Raw genomic sequence first — 14,540 nt, 5'->3', positions numbered from 1 at the left:
ATATTTCATTTATTTAGTATATATGAGTACATTGTCGCTGTCTTCAGATGGTTGTGAGCCACCATGTGGTTGCTGGGAATTGAACTCAGGACCTCTGGAAGAGCAGTCGGTGCTCTTAACCACTGAGCCATCTCTCCAGCCCGACAGTTTCAAGGTGTGCTCCTCACAGAGTAACGGAAGCTGTGACCTGACATAAAGTACAGAGCCATCGTGGGAAAGTGGGTAACCAGGTCCCACTGGAGTGGGTCACGGGATAAAGGTGGCCACATCAGCAGCTCTGCTAGCTTGTCCATGGCAGTGACTAGGCACGAACTCAAGCAGCACTCAGAACCTGTCCCTTCTGCACAAGAGACTGTGACAGCTGCTTAGTTCCAAACTTACCGACACCACCATAATTCTCACCAGGCTACGATGGCCCACCAGCCACAGCAACCACGCCCTCTTCCCACTGACAACGCAGACCTTTGTGCCTTTTCCTCCCTTTGGCTATCAGACGAAACAATGAACCCCAAATAACTCAAATTTGCTATTTCATACCAGGGGGAAAGGCTAGTCTGACACTCTGGTGCCAGAGGACATCAGTTACACAGTTCTGACAACTTACGGGCAACCCTGAAGGCAGATGAGAACTGAGACTGCGCAGGGCAGTCAGTAATGGGCGGAACCCTGCTTACTCAGCGTCCATTTAAACTTAACCTCCTGTCTGTACCGGAAGGGCTCAGGCAGTGCTGGGTCTGTTTATTTGTTCTTCTGCTCCACATGAGCACCTTAATGTTTTGACTATTACTCATCCTCTGAGGTAAGGTCTCCTGTATCTAAGCTGGCTTTGAATGGTCTTCAGTTTCTCACGGCCCCGCCTCTACCTCCCCAGTGCTGGGTTACAGGAAAGTGGTACACGTTAGGGTAGCATTGTGTCTCTTATGCGGCACAGGGATCAAACTATGAGCACACGGGAAAGCACTCTACCGTTTGAGCTATGCCACGACCCTACTAACGGAGGGTGTAGGATGACCTGCATTTGTGACCTGTCTGGGTCGCAAATGGCCTTTAGCAGCCTCACCTACTCTAGTAATGTTTTTCAAGACATGGATTCTCTGTGTGGCCCTGGCTGTCCTGAACTCACTCTGTAGACCAGACTGGCCTCAAAGTCAGAGACCCACCTTCCTTTGCCCTCCAAGTGCAGGGATTAAAGGAAGGCACCAACACCACTGCCTGGGCTCTAGGAACATTTTTGTCATTTTTTTTTTCGGAGTTGGGGACTGAACCCAGGGCCTTGCGCTTGCTAGGCAAGCGCTCTACCACTGAGCTAAATCCCCAACCCCAGTTGTCAGCATCCTAAGTACATGTACACTTACCATCATAGGCTGTGCACACGGAACCTAAACTCAAACCATGTGGTAACTACTAAATTACAGTCCCACATCAGAGCCAGCCAGTCATTCTGCACGCTAATGTTAATATCTGACAGAACAGCTGCTCTTCAGTACGAGTGGCACAAAGTTTTTTCTATCAGTCACCATTGCTTCCCTGTGGTTAACTATAGGATTGCAGTGAGAACCCCTTCCAGTCTGGGACATGTCTTTTGTTGGGGATTTGGCAGGGCCAAGTCCTATTGCTTGGGAGACTGGAAAATTTTCCTCCTGAAATACCTGAAGTACACTTCCATTTGGAAGTTTTGTTTTGTTTTTAAAGATTTATTATATAAGTACACTGTGGTTGTCTTCAGACACCAGAAGAGGGCATCGGATCCCATTACAGATGGTTGTGAGCCACCATGTGGTTGCTGGGAATTGAACTCAGGGCTTCTGGAAGAGCAGTCAGTGCTCTTAACCACTGAGCCATCTCTCCAGTCCAAACTTACACATTGTTTTTAATCAGTGAGCACAGAACATAGCAGCTAATAGAAACTAGAAAATGGTCAACTGCTCAAAAGAACCACAATACCAACCAACCAGAGCTCCCAAGGACTAAACCACCAACCAAAGAGTCCACATGGATTGACCCATAGCTGCATATGTAGCAGAGGATGGCCTTGTTGAACACCAATGGAAGGAGAAGCCCTTGGTCCTGCCAAGGTTGGACTCCCCAGTGTAGGGGGAATGTTGCAGGGAAAGGGGAAGGGAACACCCTTATAGAAGGGGAAGGGGACGGGATAGGGAGCTTATGTCTGGGAAACTGGGAAAGGGAATAACATTTGAAATGTAAATAAAAATATCTAATAAAAGAAAAAAATAAAGAAAATGGTCAACTCATCACTAGTCCCACCTGGACCCACTCAATGGGTGATGAATCCGTGATCCAAATCAGGGACAGTGACAGCTATGTGACAGGGGCAGGAAGCCAGCCTGGATTATCTAGAGAGATGCAATCTTAAAGGGGAAGGGGAGAGAGCTGTGAACCAGAAGCCAGTTTCCCACTTAAAACGGAAACACCTTTATTGACAGTATAGGACAGTTAAAACGCACGCAAGGACAAAGATGAGACCACAGAGGTGTAAAGTTGCAGCACAGGAGTTAATATTCTTCACCCTCATCGTCTCCTTCAGCACTATCTGCCCCAACCTCCTCATAATCCTTCTCTAGGGCAGCCATATCCTCACGGGCCTCAGAGAACTCCCCCTCCTCCATGCCCTCACCCACATACCAGTGCACAAAGGCACGCTTGGCATACATCAGATCAAACTTGTGATCCAGGCGAGCCCAGGCCTCAGCAATGGCTGTGGTGTTGCTCAGCATACACACAGCTCTCTGCACCCTGGCCAGGTCGCCACCAGGTACCACAGTGGGAGGCTGGTAATTAATGCCAACCTTGAAGCCAGTGGGGCACCAGTCCACAAACTGGATGGTACGCTTGGTCTTGATGGTGGCAATGGCAGCATTGACATCCTTGGGGACCACATCACCACGGTACAGCAGGCAGCAAGCCATGTATTTACCATGGCGAGGGTCACATTTCACCATCTGGTTGGCTGGCTCAAAGCAGGCATTGGTGATCTCTGCTACTGTAAGTTGCTCATGGTAGGCTTTCTCAGCAGAGATGACAGGGGCATAAGTGGCCAGAGGGAAGTGGATTCGAGGGTAGGGCACCAGGTTGGTCTGGAATTCTGTCAGATCAACATTCAGGGCCCCATCAAATCTGAGGGAAGCAGTGATGGAAGACACAATCTGGCTAATAAGGCGGTTAAGGTTAGTGTAGGTTGGGCGCTCAATGTCGAGGTTTCTACGACAGATGTCATAGATGGCCTCATTGTCTACCATGAAGGCACAATCAGAGTGCTCCAGGGTGGTGTGGGTGGTGAGGATGGAATTGTAGGGCTCAACCACAGCAGTGGAAACCTGGGGGGCTGGGTAAATGGAGAACTCCAGCTTGGACTTCTTTCCGTAGTCGACAGAGAGCCTCTCCATCAGCAGGGAGGTGAACCCAGAGCCAGTTCCCCCACCAAAGCTGTGGAAAACCAAGAAGCCCTGGAGACCCGTGCACTGGTCAGCCTGTGGGAGAAAAGTTCATTTCAATGTTGATATTTTGTGAGAGCTGCAGTGGGTGTTTCTGAGTTTGCAATTAACAATTTATAACCTTGGGAGTCTTCAGAACATCTAGAAGAGTTGCAAAAGGATTCGAAGTGCTCAGTGACTGAGAACCTCTGAGGAATAGGGGCATTTCCCAAAACCGATTTTTTTTTCATACACACCAGATGAGAGCATTAGACCTCATCACAGATGGTTGTGAGCCACCCATGTAGTTGCTGGGATTTGAACTCAGGACCTCTGGAAGAGCAGACAGTGCTCTAAACCTCTGAACCATCTCTCCAGTCCCCCTAAGTGGTTGCTGGGAGGTTGTCTCTGGTGACCTTGCTGTGGGTCCGATCACAGGCACATGCACCTCTCTTATCAGTTGGAGTTATCAAAAGGGCAGGATTCAGACTTGCAGATATGTTGCCAAGTCGGTGTGAAATGTCAGGACAGCCAAGTTTCACTGCCCAAGTTAGTGTCAGGCTGGAGGTGGGTGGCCCTACCTCCTCATGTGTGACCTGACAAATTAAATTCCTCTGCCTCACTTATTAGTTCGGGTTGGGAATTAAGAGTACTGGGAATGATGCTTGGCACAGTACACACTCGGTATGTGGGGCTGATTCATTCTGGGCAAGGAGAGCTCCTTATACATTAACATTCCACTAGGCCTAGAATGGTTTCCGCTCCATCCAAGTGGTCTACTCTGACTGCAGGCCAAATCTGACCTGATACCCAGGGAGAGAACCTGGTACGTACTAAGTATTTCTACTGCCCGGCTATCTCCCTACCCCTAATTATTTCAAATAGTCTTCTGTTGAGACTCTTAACTCCGCAGACATTTAATAACTGACCCTTCAGGTCACTCATGCGTCGTCCATATTCTGATGACATACGAGGACTATCAGGAAGATCCTCGTCGAGTCACATCCATCATGCCACTGGGGTACACAGTGACACCAAGGTCAATTCTTCTGGTTGTGGTCATCCCAGAACTGTAAATGCCTTTTACTTGCTTTCTGTGCCTTGGAAGGCAGGTCCCTAACATCCCAAGTCTGTGTTGTTGCTGAAATGTCCTTAGCTACAGCCATTTGCTACAATCTTTCCATGTGTGAGGCTGAGGTAAAACTGGTGCTTTTTAGAACAGACCATGTGTGGTTGGACTTAGCACAAAGTGATTGACTTTCCCGACAAGCCACTCCACCCCACCTGCCTGCCTGCCTGCTTCCTTTCTGGTTAATCACTTACAAGCCTCACAGAGTGGGTAGAGTGGTCATCTGATTGCCAGACTGCTCATTAAAACACACTTCCCAGAAGAGGTAAGGGCGTCTAGGACTAGAGTTGCTTAGGACTGGCCCGCCAGAGCCAGTTCGCATCCCTGAGTGCTAGGAAATTGTTTTTCTGGGATTTCTAACCTTAGAACTTCAGAGTGCCATCAACATAGGTTGTGTTTTGCAATATGGAATCTCCTGACTCCATCTCAAGCTTTGCTGGAGGAAGACTACTTTTGTTTGTTTGCTTTACTTTTCTTTCTTTTTTTTTTTTTAATCTTTTTCTGAGACAGGGTCTCTCTATGCAGCCCTGGATGTCCAGGAACTCACTCTGTAGACCAGGCTGTCCTTGAACTCAGAGATCCACCTGCCTCTGCCTTCCAAGTATTGGGATTAAAGGCCTCTGCCACTACCACCTGGCTAGCTTAAGGGTTCTTCTGTAGGCCGCCTCATTTCCTGGTTTAATTTTACTTTATGTATATGATGTTGCCTGGATGTAGATCTCCATGCCTTATGTGTGGTGCCCACAGAGGCCAGAAGAGAGCAACAGATTCCCTAGGATTTGAGTTACAGGTATTTTGTGAGCCACCACATGGATGCTGCGAATCAAACTTAGGTCCTCTGGACAAGCAGCCAGTGCTCTTAAGTGCTAAGCTACCTCTTGCAGCCCCTATAAATGGTGTCAAACCAGCTTCTTGGGCTCTGAAACTTTGTTTCTTCTGTTCTGAAGACTGAACCCTGGGGCCTGTGTATGCCAAGTTGGCTGCTCTATGAACGAGTTTTATTCACATGAAACTCCAGTCCAGATTTCCAAACGAGCTTTACTTATTAGTCACATGTAGGCCTTAGCCACCTACTCAGTGTGACAGAGAGGACCTAAAAAGGGATGTGAATGTCTGAGCTTGAAACGAAGAGACTTAACATGGCCTTCAGGATTAGGGGACTGGGAAGCTTGCTGGTCTCACTCAATATACATAAGACCCCCAAGTCTTGGTTAGAACACAGAACACAACCCACTATTCTTACCAGCTTGCGAATTCTGTCCAAGACAAGGTCAATGATCTCCTTGCCAATGGTGTAGTGGCCACGGGCATAGTTATTGGCAGCATCTTCCTTGCCTGTGATGAGCTGCTCTGGGTGGAAGAGCTGGCGGTAGGTGCCAGTTCGAACTTCATCTGAAAAAGGAGAAGACGTCAGCCATCACCACCAAGGACCCCACAAGCTCACTCACCCTTCCGGGTCTGGAGAGACATTCTGAGTATGTGACCAAGAAGGACTGCCCCAGGGAAGCCCCCAGTCCGCTTACCAATAACTGTGGGTTCCAGGTCTACGAACACCGCCCGGGGCACGTGCTTGCCAGCTCCTGTCTCACTGAAGAAGGTGTTGAAGGAGTCATCTCCTCCCCCAATGGTCTTGTCACTTGGCATCTGGCCATCAGGCTGGATGCCATGTTCCAGGCAGTAGAGCTCCCAGCAGGCATTGCCGATCTGGACACCAGCCTGGCCAACGTGGATGGAGATGCACTCACGCTGTGGAAGGGACGGAAGAAAGTGTCAGAGCATGACGCACCAGGACCTGGGGCTTGACTCAAGATAGGATCACTTTTCAGAGGCCACTCCTGGCTGGGACATTTCACAACCAAGAATTTTTACTGAAGAGCTAACTCAAGGGAAAAAGTACTCTGGAAGGCATTAACGCTAATAATGACCTACTAGGCAGGGCCAGGCCCCTCCACAGATTGTGTTCACAGTAGTTCAGGATCAGTTTTCTAATACTATAGAGCGGCAGTCAAGTTCATGCCAGAATTCCCCAGCTGAACCCTTGGACTGAAAGCGGAACCTTTCCATCCTAGGGCTGAGTCAAGGGTGACTGTCACCCCTGAGCTCACTACAGTTCTTCTTTATTCCCTCTTTAGGAGACAAAACTTCCTCTTCCCTTTAAAACCAGCTTAAACTAGCCCCGTGACTCACAGAAAATGCCAGATAAGCAGACAGTTGTATGCTAAGTGTGGCCAGAAGCAGCCTTGCCCCCAGTGAGCACACTAATCTGCCTGAACAGTTTTCCTTCCCGGTCTCTCTCCTAAAACTTTACCGTAATAGTAAGAAATGGGGCAGGAGAGGTGGGAGAAGAAAGGGGAAATTAGCGGTTCCCTAGTAGATCAGATTGCATATTTCTGGCACTTGTGGAAAAGTAATTACAAGAATTTAACCATGGAGGTCAGGGGACGCAATGGTTTTCCTTTCCTTGCTCAACAGTCACTCTGAAGTTACCAAAGTTACCATTCCTGATTGGTCCAATGAGTGCAGATGCTGAACCCACAGGATTCACCATACCCCCCAGTGAAACCCCAGCATTCATAATTCAGTGTGAGGTGAGCACTTTGAATTTGGCAGCAAAACCTTCCTTCAAATTTGACATAAAAAGTCTCCAACTGTTGCTATTCTCCTTAAGTAGTAAAGTCTCTCAGGCTTTTAAAAGTCCTTGGTAGGAAACTCATTCAACACCCAGGTTTTCTAAGGAGAAGCTTCTCAGGCCAGAGTAATCAAACAAGAAGCCATTCCTCACAACCTTTGACCCGTCCCATCTGTGTTTCCCATAAAACAATCAAGGGTTCTGACCACATCGGTGAGCTCAGGGTCTCCTGCCCTGAGGACTGTGGGGGAGGGGCAGCTCTGGTTCAAGTGACCTTTACCTGGACTTTAGAACCTCCAGTCCCCAGAAGCTAGACAGAGGCACAAGGCCCAGGGAAGCAGTGTCTGAGGCCCATTGATTCTAACGAGGCACTTCAACTGTAGCCTTTTGGTCCCCCAATTTCTGGTTCTAAACGGCTTTGTTGTGCTGGCAAGATGGCTTGAAAGAAGAGTTAAGGTCGATTTCTGCCAAGCCTGATGACCTGAGTTCAATCTAAGGGACCTTAGTGTAAAGAAAGAGGGAACCAACTTCCCAAGTTGTCTCATTCCCACAGGCATGCCGTGGCACACATGCATCCACTTGATAAATGTGAAATCTTTAAGATTTCACAAACCCACTCCTGGCAGCTAAGAAGGAAAAGTCAAGAGGCACACATGAATCATTTAGTCTAGCCTCAACTGGATAAGAGGCTTGCTTGTGTAGCGAAACCATACACTTAAGCCCACGCTTGCCTAATAGGTGAGCCTGGGGCTTTTCTGAACTGTATCTTTGTGGGTTTGCTTGATCAAAAGCAAGCCGGTTGTTACACTTTTGTAACCTCAGAGTCGGTTGTTACACTTTTGTAACTACAGAGTCGTTGTTACACTTTTGTAATTAAGGTCCGGTTACTCATACTCACCGAATCCCTCTTTCAGAATACAATTTTGAAAGTCTCCCGGAGTGTGGGAGGCCAGTAGGCTCACCTGGAAAAAGCTTACCACTGAGCCTGAACTCGGAGTTCAACTCTGAGGAAAACTGTCCTCTCCTGCCCCCGAAAGCACACCAACCACCTCAAAGTACACTCACAAAAGCGAGTGAAACAGAAGGCAACAACAGCCTTTGGGCTGTGGATTTAGCTCAGTGGGGAGAGGTCTTGTGTAGCATGTGTGAAGTTCTGTGCTCCATCCCGACACCACACAAAATGGTGGCTCAGGCTCCCGGTCCTAGTGTAGGAGGTAGGAGATCAGCAGTTCAAGGTCATCCACAACTCAGATCCTTAGAGGCAGCTTGGGCTACGTGAGGACTGTATACCCCACCTCCCCAAAGCTTCCATAGATCTTAAATGATTGCTCCTTATTTTCACTATCCCTGGGCTGCTCTGGAACAGCTGAACCCTCTGGTGTGGGGAGACGACCTTGACTGTTTCATGAGAAACAAGTGGGAAGGAGCTGCTAAGTCAAAAGGTGATCAATGGAGTTAGCTTGGATTGTGAAACTACGCCCTATGCCGGGATGGGGTTTTCTTTTACATTTCTATTGGCAGCTGACCATGTGTCTGATTTTGTTTCCTTCTCTTCTGATGAAAACCCAGTAGCTTCTACACTAAGTACATGGTCTTCCAAATAATTAAACTTATTTAGCAAGGAGGGGCCTTTTACCAAAATTAGTCACTCTGTAGCCCACACTAGCCTGGGACTCACCGGGGAGCCTGAGAAGCCCCAAACTCATGAACAATCCCCCTGTCTCAGCCTCCAAAGATTAGAGAACTAGCTGCTCCCTCCAAGCTGTGCTGAGTCTCACTATGTACCCCTGGCTTACCTGAACTCAGAGGATTCGCCTGCCTCTGCCTCCAGAGCCCAGCCACTGTCCCGAGAAAACTGAACTAATGCATTGTTAGCCAGGGTGAGTAATCCTAGGCCTTGGTGGTGGAGACAGAAGGATCCTAATTTTAATGAAAGGTCATGCTTGGCCACATAGTGATTTCAAGGCCGGCATGAGCTTCATAAGACACTCAAAAACCAAAATTAGGCTTGCGTTTAACCCCAGCTCGGGAGGCAGAGGCAGGCGGATCTCCGAGTTGGAGGCCATCCTAGTCTACACAGTGAGTTCCATGACAGCCAGGGCTACACAGAGAAACCCTTTATGGGGGGGGGGGGGGACGGAATGCTGTTGGTAGTTTAACTTTATAGAAAAAAATCTTTATAGACATTTTTCATGCCACTGAACTAACACACTAGAAACTAGACTGGCCTAGGGGATCTGACGTCCATTATTCCCCTCCTACGGAGGAGCTCGCCTTCCCAGGTACACAGCTGGAAGGTCCCGGGACTGGCCACAGGTGACTCAGCAGCGAGTCACAGGGCGTGGAGACGGTGCCCGGAAGTATTTGCTCAGCCCTGTCCGCAGCGCACGAGGTCCTCTGGTTATCCCAGCTGAGAGAGCGACAGCATTTGAGAAAATGAAGAGCTTTTAGTTTCTGCAAACTCTTGCGGTCATTGTGAAAGTTCTCTGTCTTTCCGAGAGCGACTGGCGGCCTAGACGGGATGCTCTCCCAGTACGATCGAGACAGAGGTACCGGGACGAGTCTTCTAGCCTAAAGCGACACTAGTTTGATGGACTTGGGCTCTCAAACCCTGGTCGCCAGAAGCCAGTTTAACTGGAGGCGGCCGTCGGGGGATAGGGCAGGTACGGTCTCCCGGGCAGTCCTCAGCTCCCGCGGTCCCTTCAGACGACCTCGCCGCTGCCCCAAAGCCACACTTACCATATTTAGTCCTTGAAGTGGTCCGCGAAAACTGAGGAAGTGAAGAGGGGGGTGACGAAGGTCTCCCACTAGCAGACTACCAAGGAGTCCGGGGGAGAAGCTGTGTGAGGTCCGCCTCCCGGAGAGTGCTTATATACCCTGGCCGGGCCACGCGTCGGGAGGACGGACACCGGACCCCGCCCCGGGCCGCACGGAGGCCGATGATTGGCGAGTTCGAAAGTTCAAATCAAACTCCGTAGAAGGAGCTGGAAGTGGGAAGGGGAGGAGACACCCAGGATCCACGCCAGGGCCAGGTGGGGCGGGGAAGGAGGTGGAGAAGGCGATTGGAAGTTGGAGGACAGCGAGATCTTTGTGGAGCTCTGACCGGAAGAAAGTCCCAGGTAGAGGGGGGCGGCCTGGATCGGCCCCCGGGGACTCACAGCTGGTCGCCACGGCACTTGTGGCTCGGTCGCCCCACCCAGGTCTTGGAGCCGGGAAGAGTGAGCCTGAGAGGTGACCGGGTGACCTGCGGCTGCCGGCTGGGTGGTGACTGCGACCGCTTCAGGGGGCTAGGATGGAAACGCCCAGTTAACTTGACGGCACAGTGGGAAGGGTGGAGCTGAAGTTAGCCGAGGCCAAAGCCGGTTACAGCATCATCAGGCTGCAGCTCCTGAAGGCAATCTTTCCTAACCTAGGTCTCAATACCCGCCAGCGGGTCCTAAGCACTTTTTACTCCTACCCTCTAGAAGGCTAGCCCTTCCCTCCTTCCTCTCTTCTCCCACCCCAAGTCCTGAGGATATCAATCTACCCGCGTATCCCCAGCGCCCTTTTATTTTTGAAGGCAGAGTCTGCCTCAGCTCCCCTTTAAGTGAACATTCGGGTTTTAAGAGCCTTACCCTGGTAGATACGATCCATTATGAAAGGAACTTGTAACTTCATTCCCCCCCCACCTCAAAGATGGGTTCCCGTTGCAGTGCTCAAACTGGCCTCAAACGATCCACACTAATCCCTTTCTCTGATTCTGTGGGATGCAGAATTGAATGTCCACACTGTGGTACCACATTCTATCTGGTCCAAGAGCCCGGTGGTTGTTGTCCCCATCTTAAAAATCATGAGGAGATGAGAGTTCAGGGAAACAAATTAGGTAAGCGTCTCCATTGTGGGAGAAGTTGGACTTCTGCAGCACTGACCTACGCTAAACAGACTTGTCTGAACAACTCCGCAAAGCAGATTTCTCAGAAGTGCCATCCAGCCCTGCTAAGGAGATAGATGGCTCCCTGAGAACGTGTAAGGAGCTGTAGTGGCGCTTGCCTGTAGTCCTCATGCTGAGGAGAGAGACAGGAAGAGTCTGGAGCTCACGGGCCAGCTGCTCTTACAGTATCAGAGTTCAGTGAAGAATCTTGTTTTTAAAAATTGAGGTGGAGAGCTGGAGAGGTGGCTCAGCGGTTAGGAGCATTGGCTGCTCTTCCAGAGGTCCTGAGTTCAAGTCCCAGTAACTACATGATGGCTCACAACCATCTGTGATGTTATCTTGGCGCCCTCTTCTGGTGTATAGGCATATATTCAGTCAAAATACTGTATACATAATAAGTTAATCTTATTTATTTATTTGCCAAGAACCAAGTTTGACTCCCAGAAGAAAACCAATTTTAACCACTTAAATGATCTAATCTTTGTACCAATAAAGACACTGGAGGCATAAACTAAAGGTAAAGGCCTGCCAGCCCTGCAAGGTAACTTTTTTTCTTATCTATCTACAAAATATCTATTCACAAGCCTAATTCTACAACTAAACTGCTAGCTCTTTAGCAGTTTTTCTGAGTCATTCTACAGAGCTAGTCTACCTTTTTCTTGAGCTCCTCTAAACTCGAGAACTCCTTAGCTCTCTTCCCTAGAATATTGTTTTACCTGTGTCCAGTCAAATGCTTCTCTGTCGTTCCTGCAACCCAAAGAGAAAACCCTATCTCTTACATGCAGCTCCTTCCATAGAGAAGGCTCTTACAAGCTGAGAAAGAAAGAGAGAGAGACAGACAGAGAGAGAGAGAGAGAGAGAGAGAGAGAGAGAGAGAGACTGTCCCAAGCAAGTTGCCTTAAAATTAACAAGAACTTTCCATTCTTTCGAATTCTTATCTAATGAGGCTCTTAGAGGCACACCCAAACTGTGCCTCCATAGGCACACACTTAACTGCACCTGACAAATGCAATTATCTGGTTAAGCTTTTATATGTTGCTAACAATTAGGTTTTCTATGTACAATAATCAAATATCCTGTAATACCTGAAAGTTGTCCTCTGACCTCCACACATAGCAAACACACACACACACTAAATAAATAAAAAAGTAAAAAAATTAAAAGTAGCAGTATTATTTGTGTTGTGTAAGATTTGAATTAAAACTTAAACCGTGAATATGGGGACAATCAGACAGAAGAATAGGCCAGGGAAACTCAGTGTGGTGGTATGCAGCTTTAATCCCAGCACTCTGGAGGCAGAGGCAGGCAAACCCCAGAGTCCAAGGCCAGCCTGGTCTACAGAATGAGTTCTAGGACAGTCAGGACTACACTGAGACCCTGCCTCAAAACAAACAAAAAGGAATAGACATGGCAGTCATTGGAGCAAAAGCTTCCAGTTATGTGAAGCCTGTGGTGTTCTTGGGAGGACCAGAGGGGTAGAAATGATGCAGTGAGGAGCTACAGTGTGCTGAGGAGGCTGAAGCAGAAGGTCACACATTTGAAGTCAGCCTCAATAATTTGGGAGACTTCATCTGCATACAGGTGTGCAGCTCCGGGGTAGAGGGCTTTCCTAGCATTTGTGATAGATTGAGTTTAGTTCCCAGTGAAGGGGTGGAAAGGAAGTTTGTACACGTTTCAGTTTTAGTACATATGTAAGGGGCTAGAGAAACGGCTCAGCAGTTAACACCACCACCTCTTCCGGAGGACGCAAGTTTGAGGCACAGAACCCACGAGCTACAGTCTGTAACTCAAGTTCCAGGGAACTCAACTCCCTCTGCTGGCCTCCGGTCACTGCATGCACACAGTACATAAACGTGCAGGCAGAACACCCGCACACAAAATAAAATCTTTATATAAACTGAAACACAGGCAATATTAGGGAAGAGAAAAGTTTAAAAAGAAACCAAAATGGCTGGAGAAATGGCTCAGCGGTTAAGAGCACTGACTGCTCTTCCAGAGGTCCTGAGTTCAATTCCCAGCAACCACATGGTGGCTCACAACCATCTGTAATGGGATCTGATGCCCTCTTCTGGTGTGTCTGAGGACAGCACCAATGTACTCATATAAAATAAAACACTTTTTTTAAGAGATGTAACTAAAAAGGCAAAAATCACAGTCCTAGAGCAGGATCAGGCTGCTCAAGAGGGCTACAGCTACGATTCTCAGCAGTACTGTCTGTGATATTCCTGAAGTTGCCGCTTTGCTGCTGCCTTCTGTGCGGAGCTGTTCCACTCTCAACAGAGCAGCTGCGACCCCACCAAGATCAGGCTGAGTTGCATTCGCTCATCCACAGACCTAAGCGTAGGCTGCAGTCACACACCCTCCTGGCCACCATCCCGAGGTGCAGGGGATACTGTGTCAGCTGCTCGGCTCCTGAGGCATTAGCAAGTACAGGAAGTAAAAGGCTCATCATTAAAGCCATGCAGCTTTCAGGAGGCCGGCTCCCATGCAGGGCGGGGCTTCCGAGACTCCGCTGTTTTGAAGTCGCCCATGACCCACAAAGTAAATTACCTTTTCCTCAGTGGTTGGGAGCACTGGCTGCTCTTCCAAAGGATTCTGATTCAGTTTCCAGCACCCACGGGGCAGCTCACAATTGTCTGTAACTTCGGTTCCATGTCCTCACACAGACGTGCATGCAGGCAAAACAATACACATAAAATAAAAATATTATTTAAAAAAAAGGGGGGGTTGGGGATTTGTCTCAGTGGTAGAGCGCTTGCCTAGCAAGCGCAAGGTCCTGGGTTCGGTCCCCAGCTCCGGAAAAAAAAAAGTTCTCTTAGGCCAGGGTGACGACGATGTTCACTGCTAAACCCGATGATCTACATTCAAACCCAGGGCCCACGTGGTAGAAGGACAGACCATCTTTTGCAAGCCTTCCTTTCAGCTCCACACTAACAGTGTGATTTGGGATTGTGATCAATGGAATGCTTTTATTGTTGTTAATGTACTCTTGCTTGTATTCTGGTGTCCAGGATGTGGAGACAGGAGGAGGATATCTGAGAGTTCAAGGCCATACTGGTCTACATAGGGAGTTCCAGGTCAGCCAGGGGTTGTAGGAGACCTTTTTGCTCCTCTCCAACACACATACAAAAAGTACTCTTGTTAAATAATTGTAAGCGTTGAGATCCATGTTAAGGTTTGCTGCCCCCTGCTGGAGGTTTTTGGAAATTGAGCTGGTAGAGCTCTTGGCTTCGCATTCTCAAGGCTCTGCGATTCCTTCCTAAGTCTTTACCAAAATAAAAATAACCCTTCAGAGAGAAGCCCTACTGAGTCCTACTCAGTGAAAAGCCCTATAGACCTACTCTGCTTGAGAAAACAGAGACTGTAAGTCACTGTCATTTGGCAAAGCCACAAGGCAGGGGAAAGACTTCAGACCCACAGGTTGAAAGTTCTCAACCTGAA

The 14,540-nt window shown here is 48.7% G+C and overlaps 1 protein-coding gene across 2 annotated transcripts in view; it reads right to left on the bottom strand.

The window, feature by feature from the left end:
• Positions 1-2,409: 2,409 nt before the first annotated feature.
• Tuba1c (tubulin, alpha 1C) overlaps positions 2,410-14,540 on the bottom strand; it is a 120,106-nt gene continuing 107,975 nt past the window's right edge. Inside the window, exons 1-4 of one of the 2 annotated variants that reach the window (NM_001011995.1) lie at positions 9,929-10,013; positions 6,084-6,306; positions 5,804-5,952; positions 2,410-3,488 (exon numbers count right to left, since the gene is read on the bottom strand). In NM_001011995.1, the coding sequence (NP_001011995.1) occupies positions 2,514-3,488; positions 5,804-5,952; positions 6,084-6,306; positions 9,929-9,931 (1,350 nt within the window). In that variant the 5' untranslated portion in view covers positions 9,932-10,013 and the 3' untranslated portion in view covers positions 2,410-2,513. Of the gene's footprint in view, positions 3,489-5,803; positions 5,953-6,083; positions 6,353-9,928; positions 10,014-14,540 lie in introns of those variants that run through there. The other variant, XM_087556820.1, reaches the window with a different exon arrangement.

The sequence above is a fragment of the Rattus norvegicus genome, chromosome 7, assembly GCF_021556685.1.
Source record: "Rattus norvegicus strain SHRSP/BbbUtx chromosome 7, alternate assembly SHRSP_T2T, whole genome shotgun sequence".
In the NCBI taxonomy this organism is placed as follows: Eukaryota; Metazoa; Chordata; class Mammalia; order Rodentia; family Muridae; genus Rattus; species Rattus norvegicus.
Note: the sequence above shows the minus strand (reverse complement) of the source record. Positions and strands in the feature narration are given on the sequence as shown.